Source organism: Rattus norvegicus, chromosome 9, assembly GCF_021556685.1.
Source record: "Rattus norvegicus strain SHRSP/BbbUtx chromosome 9, alternate assembly SHRSP_T2T, whole genome shotgun sequence".
Taxonomy (NCBI): Eukaryota; Metazoa; Chordata; class Mammalia; order Rodentia; family Muridae; genus Rattus; species Rattus norvegicus.
The window spans coordinates 76,269,306-76,281,752 of NC_141542.1; the positions used below are offsets into that span (position 1 = coordinate 76,269,306).

The 12,447-nt window shown below is 42.6% G+C and overlaps 1 protein-coding gene and 1 pseudogene across 1 annotated transcript in view; one reads left to right on the top strand and one right to left on the bottom strand.

Annotated features, from left to right (window-relative positions):
• Window positions 1-349, bottom strand: part of Sumo1 (small ubiquitin-like modifier 1) — a 29,944-nt gene extending 29,595 nt beyond the window's left edge. Inside the window, exon 1 of the mRNA NM_001009672.1 lies at window positions 297-349. Within this exon, the coding sequence (NP_001009672.1) occupies window positions 297-308 (12 nt within the window). The 5' untranslated portion in view covers window positions 309-349. The remainder of the gene's footprint in view (window positions 1-296) is intronic.
• A 3,913-nt stretch (window positions 350-4,262) lies between these two features.
• Window positions 4,263-5,167, top strand: Set-ps16 (Set nuclear proto-oncogene, pseudogene 16; annotated as a pseudogene).
• Window positions 5,168-12,447: the final 7,280 nt, after the last annotated feature.

The window sequence follows — 12,447 nt, forward strand, 5'->3', positions numbered from 1 at the left end:
AGGGAGCGGGCCTGGGCCCCCAGCGAGCCCGAGAGAAACCTGGGAGCAGTCGAAAGAGACCCGGCGCTGGATGGCGTGGGGGTAGAGGCCTCCGAAAGGGCCGCGGAGGGTGCGTAAAACCCGGAGACCCTCGATCCCAGGCGGCTCGGCCCGACTCTGCCAGGCGCTCGGCGTCCCTCGCGGCCCCCTCCCCACCGGCAGCCCCCTCCCCCAACATCACCCCCTCCCCCCGCGCCCCATTCCAGGGGCTCAGCCAGCAGCCGACGGCCCTGAGCCCCAAGGCCGTGGCCCGGTACCTGGTCAGACATGGTGTCGGTGGATTCACCCGGGGGTCTCCGCACCACAGCGGCCTCCGGCAGGCAGAACCGCACTCTGAGGTTTACAAATCCGTCTCTTCTCCACAGCACAACACCGCGGCTGCAGGGACTTCCGCTACGTCTTGCGTCACTTCCGCAGCGCGCAGAGGAGAGTTTGGGAAGACGGGAAAGGGAAGCGGGAAAACGCCTTAGGGAATGCGGGAGACGAAATCGTCAAGGTTAAGCTACTTTCCTGGAGCAAGAGAACCGCTAGGTCTTCAGCGGGGCCGGGAAAACCGGCCCGCTGCCTCAGGCCTTAGGGAGACCAGCGCTTTGCCTGCAGGCTGTGTGTGTTTGGGGTCAAACTGACCGCTTAGGCTCCTCCCTGTTGGACATCTTGTACGCTTCTGAGGCCGGAACCAACTCTTCCTGAATATAGTGAATTCCCTGTATAATATCTTTATGGCCCCCTCTTGCTTGCTGCTGCCACATTCATGACTTTGATTACTAGAAATACAATAGTAACAAGTTTTCATTTTCTACAAGAGAGAAAGTGAAAGCGATTTGGAAGCCACTAGCATGTCAGAGTGAATGAAGTTAACCACAACGAGCTGAGTTATGGTGGCGTACTCCGAGTGATAGAGGCAAGCAGATCTCTGTGAGTTTGAGGCCATCTTGGTCTACAAAGTGAGTTCCGGGACAGCCAAGGCTACATGGAAGAACCCTGTGGGAGTCTAGGGGTGGGGCATGAAGAAACAACCCTTCCGGTCACATCTTTGGTTTTGTTTTGTGTTTTGAGGCAGGGTCTCACTAAGTAGCTCTGGCTATTATAGAACATTGCTAAGTCAACCAGACTGGCCTCCTCTTGCCTCTGCCTCCCCAGTGCTGAGATTAAAGACCTGGGCCACCACATCTCCAGCTCTAGAACAAAGTCTTGGTGGCTATAGATGACCAAAATGCTATTGAAAGTTGAAGTTGCAAGAGCTCCCTCCAGCTCATAAACTAGTTGCCTTACATCATAGACCTAAACATCTTCCTTTGAATACAGTGACCCTCTTGCACAAACATTCAGGGAAGATTAAGGTTATACTAAGTAAAGGGGGGAAAAATGAAAACTAAAGTAAGTCAAAAACCTTCACAGTACAAGACATTAATAAAATAATCTTTTCTGTAATTAGTAATGAGCCGATTATAAGTGGCCCAGCAATCAAAGAGCATTGGCTACTCTTCCAGAGGACTCAGGTTTGATTCCCAGCACCCGTATATGCATTCAAAAATGCCTATAACTCTAGTCCCAGAGAATCTGATATGTTTTTCAGCACTGCACCAGGCCTAAATGTGGTTCATAGACACACATTCGGACAGAAACACTCATAAAAATTAAAAAATTATTAACAATTACTAATGAAAATATGAACATTCACATCAAAAGAAGGAATTTGAATTCCTATTTCATTGCACATACAAAATTAAAATGTTTCAACGATGTTTCTGTAAGACTATCTTAGGGTTTCTATTGCTGCAAAGAAACACTATGACCAAAAAGCATATTGAGGAGCAAAGAGATTATTTGGCTTACAGGACAGGAACTCAAACGGTTGGCACCTGGAGGCAGGAGCCAATGCAGAGTTCATGGAGGGTGCTACTGACTTACTCTCCATGGCTTGCTCAACCTGTTTTCTTTTGGAACCCAGGAACCATCAGCATGGGATGGCATCACCTCAATGGGCTGGGCCCTCCCTCATTGATCACTAATTGAGAAAATGCTTTAAAGCTGGATCGCATTGAGATATTTCCTCAAGTGTTGCTCCTTTCTCTCTGATGACTCTAGCTTGTGTCAAGTTGACACACAAAACCAGCCAGCACAATATACAGGTATATTACATATTACATATGCATCACACATAATTATAATATATAATATACAGTATATACACACATATATAATGTTTTTCAAAACAGGATTTCTCTGTGTAACAACCCTAGCTGTCCTGGAACTCACTTTGTAGACTAGGCTGGCCTTGAACTCACAGAGATCCACCTACCTCTGCCTTCTGAGTGCTATAATTAAAGGGGGTCATCACTACACCTGGCCAGAAAATAACATATTTCAAAAGAAAGATTATTCTTTGAATATGATCCACAGATCTGAGTCCTGATCTCCAAACACACACACATACACACGAACATATTATAAAATAGTATTTTTAGCTTCATTTCGTAAGATGAGAAAATGGGGGCAAAATTGAACAACTTCCATGAGTGATTACATCCTGCTTTTTTTTTTTTTTTTTTTTTTTTTTTTTTTGGTTCTTTTTTTCGGAGCTGGGGACCGAACCCAGGGCCTTGCGCTTCCTAGGCAAGCACTCTAAATCCCCAACCCTACATCCTGCTTTTAACCTAGAGGATTTTTACTTCTTTCTTTTGGTGATTTACAACATAGATAGGGCAAAACAATGGAACTATAAGTGTTCCTCAGAGACTGAGCAAGAGGCTAGATGTAGCTGAGTGGTAGAATGCTTGTACAAGCGTTCTCTCTCTCTCTCTCTCTCTCTCTCTCTGTCTCTCACACACACACACACACACACACACACACACACACACATACACACACATGCACGCACACAATGTATAGCCCAGGCTGGCTTTTGAACCCAAACTGATGCTCCTGCCTCAGCTTTTTACTGCTGAGATTCCAGGCCTGAGCCAATACACCCTAATGTCTCCTGATGAACTTGGAGTTTGTCACTATTATGTTCTCTGGTCAGCAAATTCCAGGGATCCTCCTGTCTCTGCTCCACTCCCAGAACTGGGGTTGTGAAGGAGAGCACCACGCCTAACTTTTATGTGGGTGCTGGGATCTGGATTTGCCACTCTATGCTTTTGAAGTGAGCACTTTATCCACTGAGCCATCTCTACAACCCTAATTGCTACTTCGTTAAGATGAGGTCTCATGAATCCTAGGCTGACCTTAAGCCTCTGACCACACTGCCTCCATCGCCCAGTGCTGGGATCATACACGTGCTCCTCCATGTCCAGCTCCATCGTACCGAAGACTGAACCCGTGTAAACGCTCTACCAGCTGAGCTGCAGCCCTAGCCTCTGTTAATTAGGAGATAGGAGCAGTGAGATCAGAAGTGTAAGGATTTCTCAGGTCCACAGTGAGTTTGAGGACTGCCTGAGACACATGAGACCTGCCTTTAAAAAAGAAAGCAAAACAAAACACAGAATATTACTAAAGTTTTCCAGAAATAGATTGATGGAAGTATTTTATTTTGCTTTATTGAGATGGAGTCTTATTCTGTAGCTAAAGATGACCTTGAACTCAAACTGATATTCCCCACTTAGCCTTTGAGTGCCAGGATCACAGGCTACCGCTCAGCTGGCCCCAGTTTTTTATGTTTCCAAAATTCTTCCATACTAATTCCAAACCTGCTTCCTGTTGATACCTGTCAGTCTCATTTTCTAGCTCACTGTCTTTCTTATATTCTGAAGTTCTGTTGTCATCGAAGGCGAATTTAATTTCTGAATTATTCATCCAAGATTCTAATATTTCCCCTTCTCCTTTTTCCCAATGCTTATCACCAGTTATTCTCCCCCTCTTAAATTGTAAATTCAAACCAGCTGCTTGCCATAACACATCTGACGATGTAACAAAACCTCAATAAGTGGTTTACTAAAGAAGGTATATTATAAAGCTAAAGACTAAAGAAGGGTAAATTCCCAAAGACATTTATCTATATCTTGGGGGTTTCCTTGGTTTGAAATCTCCCACAGCTCAGTGTGTGTGTGTGTGTGTGTGTGTGTGTGTGTGTGTGTGTGTCTGATGTTGGGGTTCCAGCCAATGGCTTCAAGCATGCTAAGCTCCCGCCTTACTCAGCTACATCCAAGGCTTATCTTGCCTTTCTTGATATCCCATGTTGATCATAAACAATTTATGTATAATTTTTTTAAAGATTTCATTTTATGCCACCTCCCTCGCGCCATGGCCCCGAAGCGGCAATCTGCGATCCTGCCTCAGCCCAAGAAACCCAGACCCGTTGCTGCCCCGAAGCTGGAGGACAAGTCAGCCTCTCCCGGCCTGCTGAAGGGAGAAAAAGAACAGCAAGAAGCAATTGAACATATTGATGAAGTACAAAATGAAATAGACAGGCTTAATGAACAAGCCAGTGAGGAAATTTTGAAAGTAGAACAAAAATATAACAAACTCTGCCAACCATTTTTTCAGAAGAGGTCAGAATTGATCGCCAAAATCCCAAATTTTTGAGTAACAACATTTGTCAACCATGCACAAGTGTCTGCACTGCTTGGGGAGGAAGACGAGGAAGCCCTGCTTTATTTGACCAGAGTTGAAGTGACAGAATTTGAAGACATTAATCAGGTTACAGAATAGATTTTTATTTTGATGAAAATCCTTACTTTGAAAATAAAGTTCTCTCCAAAGAATTTCATCTGAATGAGAGCGGTGACCCATCTTCAGAGTCCACCGAAATCAAATGGAAATCTGGAAAGGGTTTGACAAAGCGCTCAAGTCAAACACAGAATAAGGCCAGCAGGAAGAGGCAGCGTGAAGAGCCAGAGAGCTTCTCTGCCTGGTTTACTGACCGTTCTGACGACGGATGATGAAGAAGGAGAGGCAGAGGATGACGATGATGATGATGAAGAGGAAGAAGGGTTGGAAGATACTGATGAAGAAGAACACGAGGATGAAGGTGAAGAAGATGATGATGAGGATGAAGGGGAGGAGGGAAAGGATGAAGGGGAGGATGACTAGCACAGAAGACCGATGGATCCAACCTTCTTTTTCATTTTCTTTTTATTTTTTTAAATTTCCCCAGTCCCTGGGAGCGAGTTGCAGTCCTTTCCTCCCTATCCCTCTGTGCTCAGCCGCCCTGTTTTTGAGGTCTCAACATCATGGTTCTCAACTAATTTGGGGGAAAATATCTTGAGCAAAATACAACAGGAAAAGAATCTTCACGTTTCTATTCTAAATTCATTTTTATCCTTGTCTCAAACTGTAGATTCAACGCCACCACCATGCTCTGTGGGAAGAAAAGTCCTCCAGTTCCCTTGGCTCTGCTGGAGGCTGGAGGGTGCTAAGCCCCTGTGTAGTAGTGCATAGAGTTCTAGCTTTTTCTTTTCTCTGTATATTGGGCTCAGAGATTACACTGCGTCTCTATGTGAATACAGACAGTTAGCATTTACCAACATGGATCTGTCTACTTTCTCTTGTTTAATAAAAAGGAAAAAAAAAGAAAAAGGAGGGATAGACAGTGAGCAAGGGTGGGATCGAGGTGTCGGGGGGCGGGTATGTGGGCATCTGACAACATGGCTTCTCCTTTGGCATGTTTCATTGTGACGTTTAACAGACATCCTTGCCGTTTAATGTGACACTTAAATAAAACTCTCCTGATGAAGACTTGAGCCCGCCACTCACGGGAGAAGCAGCAGACGCTGTAGGGGTTTATTTGGAGTTGGCATTCTCTGTTGCAACTTTCATCTTTAGTTTTTTTTTCTTTCCTTTTTTTTTAACTCTTTTTTGGTTTTCACTGGAAGGAAAAAGATGCTCATTTTAAATGTTGCCGTGTATAAGTTGCTTTGTTACAATAAAATCAATGTGTACACAAAGGAAAAAAAAGATTTCATTTTATTACTATCTTATGTGTGTGGGCATTTTATTTGCATATATATGTGTTGTTCACATACACAGGAAAGGAATGGTTTCCTTCTATCACTATGTTCCTTATTCCTTTAAACCTGAAACCTTCTCCGTCCCCACCCCTGCTAGGCTGAAAGCCAGTAAGTCCCAGAGATTTTTTTTTTTTTTTGGTTCTTTTTTTCGGAGCTGGGGACCGAACCCAGGGCCTTGCGCTTCCTAGGCAAGCGCTCTACCACTGAGCTAAATCCCCAACCCCTCCAGAGATCTTCTTATAATCTCTCCCCTAATTGTTGGAGTTACAGGAGTATACCCGGTACTGGGATTGGAACTTGGTTCTCAGGATTACTCAAAAAATTGTCCTTACCCAAAGAGTCCTCTCTCCAGTCCAGACTTTTATAACCTAATCAAAATGCCTGAAGCAGGCTGTTTCATAGAGAAAAGAAGCTAGGTACAGTGGTACACACCTGTAACCCCAGCACTTGTGAAGTACAGGCAAAAGGATCATAAGTTCAAGGTCATCCTCAATCATATCTTGAGCTCAAAGCCAATCTATGCTATAAGACATTATACCTATAAAGCAAAAACAAGTGGGACAGTGGTGGCCCACGAAAAGGGAGGCCAAGGTTCTGTGCATAAAGCCACTTTTGACCAAGACTGACAACCTGAGTTTGACTCCGAGGCTCACATGGTGAAACTAGATACTCATGGCCATGTACACACACACACACACACACACACACACACACACACACACACACACATTGGGGTGCACTGTGTGAAAGTTGTCTTTGTATTATTCAATTGTTAATTCTGTACCAGCAGGGAACTGAGTACTGACTGAATTTCTGTATGCTTATTCCTATGGTTCATCATCTTCCTCACCCAATGATTGGTTTAATAAAGATCTGTCGACCAATAGCTAGGCAGGAAAGGGAAGACATGACTTCCTGGCTAAGAGGGGATCTCTGGGAGGCTCCACTTGTTCTTGGTTTTGTTTTGTTTAAGATTTATTTTATTTATTATATGTAAGTACACTGTAGCGGTCTTCAGACACCAGAAGAAGGCATCTGATCCCATTACAGATGGTTGTGAGCCACCATGTGGTTGCTGGGAATTGAACTCAGAACCTCTAGAAGAGCAGTCAGTGCTCTTAACCTCTGAGCCATCTCTCCTGCCCTTGTTCTTGTTTTCTAGGTAGGCTCTCTTGGAGCCTGTATTGTCCTTGAGCTCAGGATATAATGGAAGATGAACTTGAAGCAGAGGTGGAAAAATTTTTGATTGGGATTGGAGAAAGAGAAGGGGCAGGGAGGGAGTGAGGAAGGGAGGAGAGGGAAAGAGGGAGGAAAGAAAAGAGAGGGGGGTAATGTGGATTAGTATACTTGGGTTAATTAAGTTTGATGAGCTAGCTAGGAGGTAGTGTAAGGTAAGGCCTAAGCTACAATAAAATTTATGTCTCTGTGTCATTCTTCTGCTGATGGGGGCCATGGAATCCCACTACACACACACACACACACACACACACAAATGTTACCTTTTAAAAAACTTCTAAAATAAAACTGGGAGTCATGAAATCCAAGCAGCACAGCACAAGTTCTTGCAAGGGGTTCTCTTGTCTCTTGGTTAAGTTGTCATCTTGGCATGGTCACTCCTGTGCCTCTGAGGTGTCTATCCTTCTCCTTAGAAAGTCACCGGGATGCAACGTTGGAGGTTTCTCCTTATCCACTCTAATTGCTTCCCAAAGGCCTTACCCTAAGTAAGATGGATGAGGTTACACCAGTAACTTCTCGACCTCGTTGGTTTAAGGCTCTGGGGATTAGACTGCTACATGACAACAGAACAACAGTATTTAGACCACAACTCTGAGTTGTTTTCCATCTCTGAGATCTTTTCTTGCTAAATCCTCATTGCCCTAATAACACTTAAATGCCTTTTAAAATGTATACCCCATCTCTTTCTCTCCACTTTTTCGAGTTAGAACAGAATAAGTTGAAAATAGTGGTATATTCTCTGGCTTCCATAGATAGATTTTCCCCTGCTAGACAAAGCAGCATTTATGATCGATCCATCACTTGAAAGGTCAAGGTCAACTTGATAGATTGAAGTTAGTTTGGGAATACAGTTTGAATTTCAGCCCAGGCTGGATACAAAACCTTCCTTAAAATTAAGTATTCCCTAGGCTGACTTCAAACTTACTACGTAGCCAAGCTGAAATCCTTGATCTTCATGCCCCGTATCCTAAATGCTGGGATTAGAGGTATTCACCAACATTGCCAGCACCTAACATCTTCATTAAATTGAAAGGGTCTCTTGTAGCTGGACTTAGGCTACTTTGCGGGTTCTTTTTTCTTCCACCCTTTATCTACCCTTTCAACCCTCTAACACTAGATAGAAGAGAAAAAGGTAGAGGGGAAGGCGAGGGGTGATATAATTCTGTTAATTCGGGGCATAAAGTTCCTTTGGACAAGTTTGACCTTCACTGTCAGGAAATCTTATTTCTTCTTTCTTTTTTTTTTTTTCTGGAGCTGAGGATCGAACCCAGGGCCTTGCGCTTGCTAGGCAAGCAGCTCTACCACTGAGCTAAATCCCCAACCCCTCTTCTTTCTTTTTGTGCATGACTACTTAACAAACTGCAACCAAGAACAACCAACTAAACAACCCACCCCACCTCTCAGGGCCCTAGCATTTATACACCCTCTGTAAAATCTCTAGAATTACAAATGTCACAGATCCACAGAAACTATCTGCTGCTGGCAAATCACACTTCTACTAGAGCATGAGGCAAATCATAGTCATCTGCTGTGGACAATCCCACACCTGGGATTAAAACAAAAATATATTCCCATAATATTTCTGTGTTTCTTTAAAAAAAAAAACCCGAAAACTTCAAAATTGTCACTATAGTCCCTATAGTTGCCTGAGAATATATGTAGCTCAATATTAGAATATGGAAATCTATATAGGATTTTCATCTCCTACAGAAAGGGTTTGGGGATAGGGGTGGAGAGACAGAGAGAGAGAGAGAGAGAGAGAGAGAGAGAGGGAGAACATGGTTAGTTGACCACTATTACTGTTTCCTAATTGCAACAATGATTACCCATTAGTCCTACGTTGATTTAAAAAAAAAAAACAACAACAACCCTGCCCCTCAGTGTTGGGCATGGTACACAATTGTGGTGCTAGCACCAAAGAGGCTAATCAGAAGGCTTGTGAATTCAAGATGAACTTAGGTTACACAGTAAGACTCTGTGTTCAAAAGATGAATAAAATCCCATTCATACAATTCTTTGTAAGAAACAAGATTTACTCTAATAAATAGAGCAATTCAGCCAGGCATGGTGGCTCATGCCCTTAGGTCAGCACTTGGGAAGATGAGGCAAGAGATCTCTGAGAGTTCAAGGATGCACTGGCCTATAGAGAAAATTCCAAGACAGCCACCTCTACTTAGAGAAACACTGTCTCAAAACAAATAAACAAAGGAAAAAGGGCAGATTAAGCCATAATAATCAGGCCTTACATTGGAGGAAGGGGTTAGAGAACAGTCTGCAAACCTCGATTCTCTTTTGCTACCATATGTGTGCTTGACATCTAACTCAGGTAGTGAGGGTGCCTTTACCTGCTGAGCGGTCAGCCAGCTCTGTCGATGACAAACTTGAATGGAGCTTGCATTCTAGCTGGAACAGAGATGGAACTGTGGTTTCAAAGAGAACTGTTTTTTTTTCTTTTCCATTAATTTATTTATTCACTTTATATCCTGCACTTTGTTTCTTTTTTTTTTTTTCTTTTCTTTTTTTTCCGGAGCTGGGGACCGAAACCAGGGCCTTGCGCTTGCTAGGCAAGTGTCCTACCACTAAGCTAAATCCCCAACCCCTTGTTTCTTATTGTCTTCTTAATCGGTTAAAACTATAAGTCCTGGTGCTGAAGGGGTTAAGAGCATTGACTGCTCTTCCAGAGGTGTCCTGTGTTCAATTCCAAGCACTACATGGTGGCTCACAAGCATCTGTAATGGGATCTTCTGGTGTGTCTGCAGACAGCTACAGTGTACTATATACATAAAATAAATAAATCTTTAAAAAGAACTGTAAGTCTTCATACCCATATTATCCTATTACCCAATATCTCCCATATTCTGTGTTTTTCAAATTTTATCATTTTTATTTGTGTGTTTACCACACATACGTGGGTGTCTAGGGAAGTTAAAAGAGCAAATTGGATCCCCTAGAGCTGGACTTACAGACAGTTGTGGGCATTGAGAACTGAATTCTGAACCCTTGGAAGAGCAGCAACCCCTCTTAACCATTGAGCCATCTTGCCAGTCCCCTGAATGTTCCCTTTAATATTTCTTTGTACCATTTTTCCTTGACTCAGTACTTAGGTTAATAAAGTACTTGAGGGAATTTTCAGACGATTATCGTTGGCCAATATCCAAATCTAAATCTGAGACAGTTCTGAAGGACAGTATTGAGGGAGTTGTGTAAGTGGCAATTTTCAAGGACAAATTCTGAAAAATGCATGCCAGAGATTTCTCATTCAATAAGAAGTGTCTTTTCCTTTTAGAAAAAAAAAAAAGATAAAAATGTTTAGACGGAAGGAAAAGAATTTTACTTCCTGAAGGCATTCCTTTATTTAAATGTTTAGAATTACCTAATCAGATCTGTTTGATTAATAACAACACAAAAGTATCTGGACACTGGTAGGGATGGACTGCAAGTAGAACTCTCCAGGAAATGATGACACTCGTATTAAGGACACAAGACATAAAAATAGTTGGAGTTAAAAATATAAAGAGACAAGGTGTTTCCGGCTCATCCGTCTAGTTATATGTCTTTTCCCCAAATCAAGCTATTTTTGTGCTATTCTCTGACCCCATTAAACTGTTGGTCTCTTCCTCTCCTATTGCTTTCTCTTGTCTCCCTAAATATGATACGTCTAACTGTAGTTATGATCAACTCCGCTCTTGCCTGCAACCCTAGAAATCCCTGTCTATTTCCTACATGTTTATCTTTCCTGCTGTCCAAACAAACATACACTTTCCTCTTCACACTATGAAATTGTTACAGAACATCAAGTTATTTAATCTTCCATAGTCTTCAATAGATACAAAATTAATGTTTAGGCCTAGGCAACAAGCAAAGTTCTACTAGATTTGTGGAAGAACTGGGGTATTTAAATCCAGTCCCCAAACATACATAGCTGGGGCTGGAGATATATATATATATATATATATATATATATATATATATATATATATATATATATATATATATATATATATACACAATCTTAGTACTCTGAAGCCTGAGGCAGGAAGGCAATGATTCAAAAGGCTATGGAGGCAGCTCAGTTAGTAAAGTGCTCCCCTAACATGTACGGAACCAAACCTTGGGTTCCATCCCCAGCACCAATAAAGTCAATGTGGTGGCATTTGCCTGTAATCTCACTACTGTGGAGGTAGGGATGGGTGGACCTTTATGAGTTCAAGGCTTCTCTGATCTACATGGTTACAAGACATACAGGACTACATAGAGACCCTGTGGCAAACAAATAAACAAGTTGTTTTTAGCAAGGTCATGTGAATTTGAGGCCAGTCTGAGATACATAAGACTTTGTCTTAAAATGAACCCTGCCGCTAAGGCTGAAAGTTTCCATAAAAGAAATTGCATTGAGACATGTTTAAACTCATACCTCGGGATCACTTTAAACACACACACACACACACACACACACACAAAACCCCCCCTCAAAAAATACTTATACTTATAGCTATAAAAGAAATCTTGGGGTTGGAGAGATGGCTCAGCGGTTAGGAGTACTGGCTGTTCTTCCAGAGGTGCTGAGTTCAAGGCCCAGCAACCACGTGGTGGCTCACAACCATCTGTAATGGGATCTGATGCCCTCTTCTGGTGTGCATGAAGACAGTGATAGTGTACTCACATACATGAAATAAATAAACAAATCGTTTTTTAAAAAATGGAAGAAATCTTGGCTAAAAACTTGTTTGACCAGAGAGGAAAACCACCAGGAAATGTTCCTGGTTATAAAAGTTTGCTTCCCTTGCAGAGGACCTGATTGGGTTCCCAGCACCCACGTGACGGCTCACAATTGCCTACAACTTGGCTTCCAGGAGGTTAGAAGAGGGTGTGTCAGATCCCTTGGAACTGACTAATAGGACAGGAATGCAAGTCCTCATTAAGAAAGTGTTCTGCGTTGTTTTAAAATAAAATGTCCTTTACATGGCGGGAGGTAGCATAATGTGCTGTAAATTATACACATGTACTTTATATATTGTATATAATAAAATATATAAATAAATTACACAGAACTTATTTTTCACATAATCGCGTAAACTGACAGCTCTCAAAATCAGTTCAGGACTTCAAAAGTCTCGCGATATCTTGAGACCGCCTTCTTCCGGTCTCCTCTGTGGGCGGGAAAAAACCGGAAATGACCTCACGCTCTGCGGCATTAATCGACCGGAAGTGACGTTGACATCCC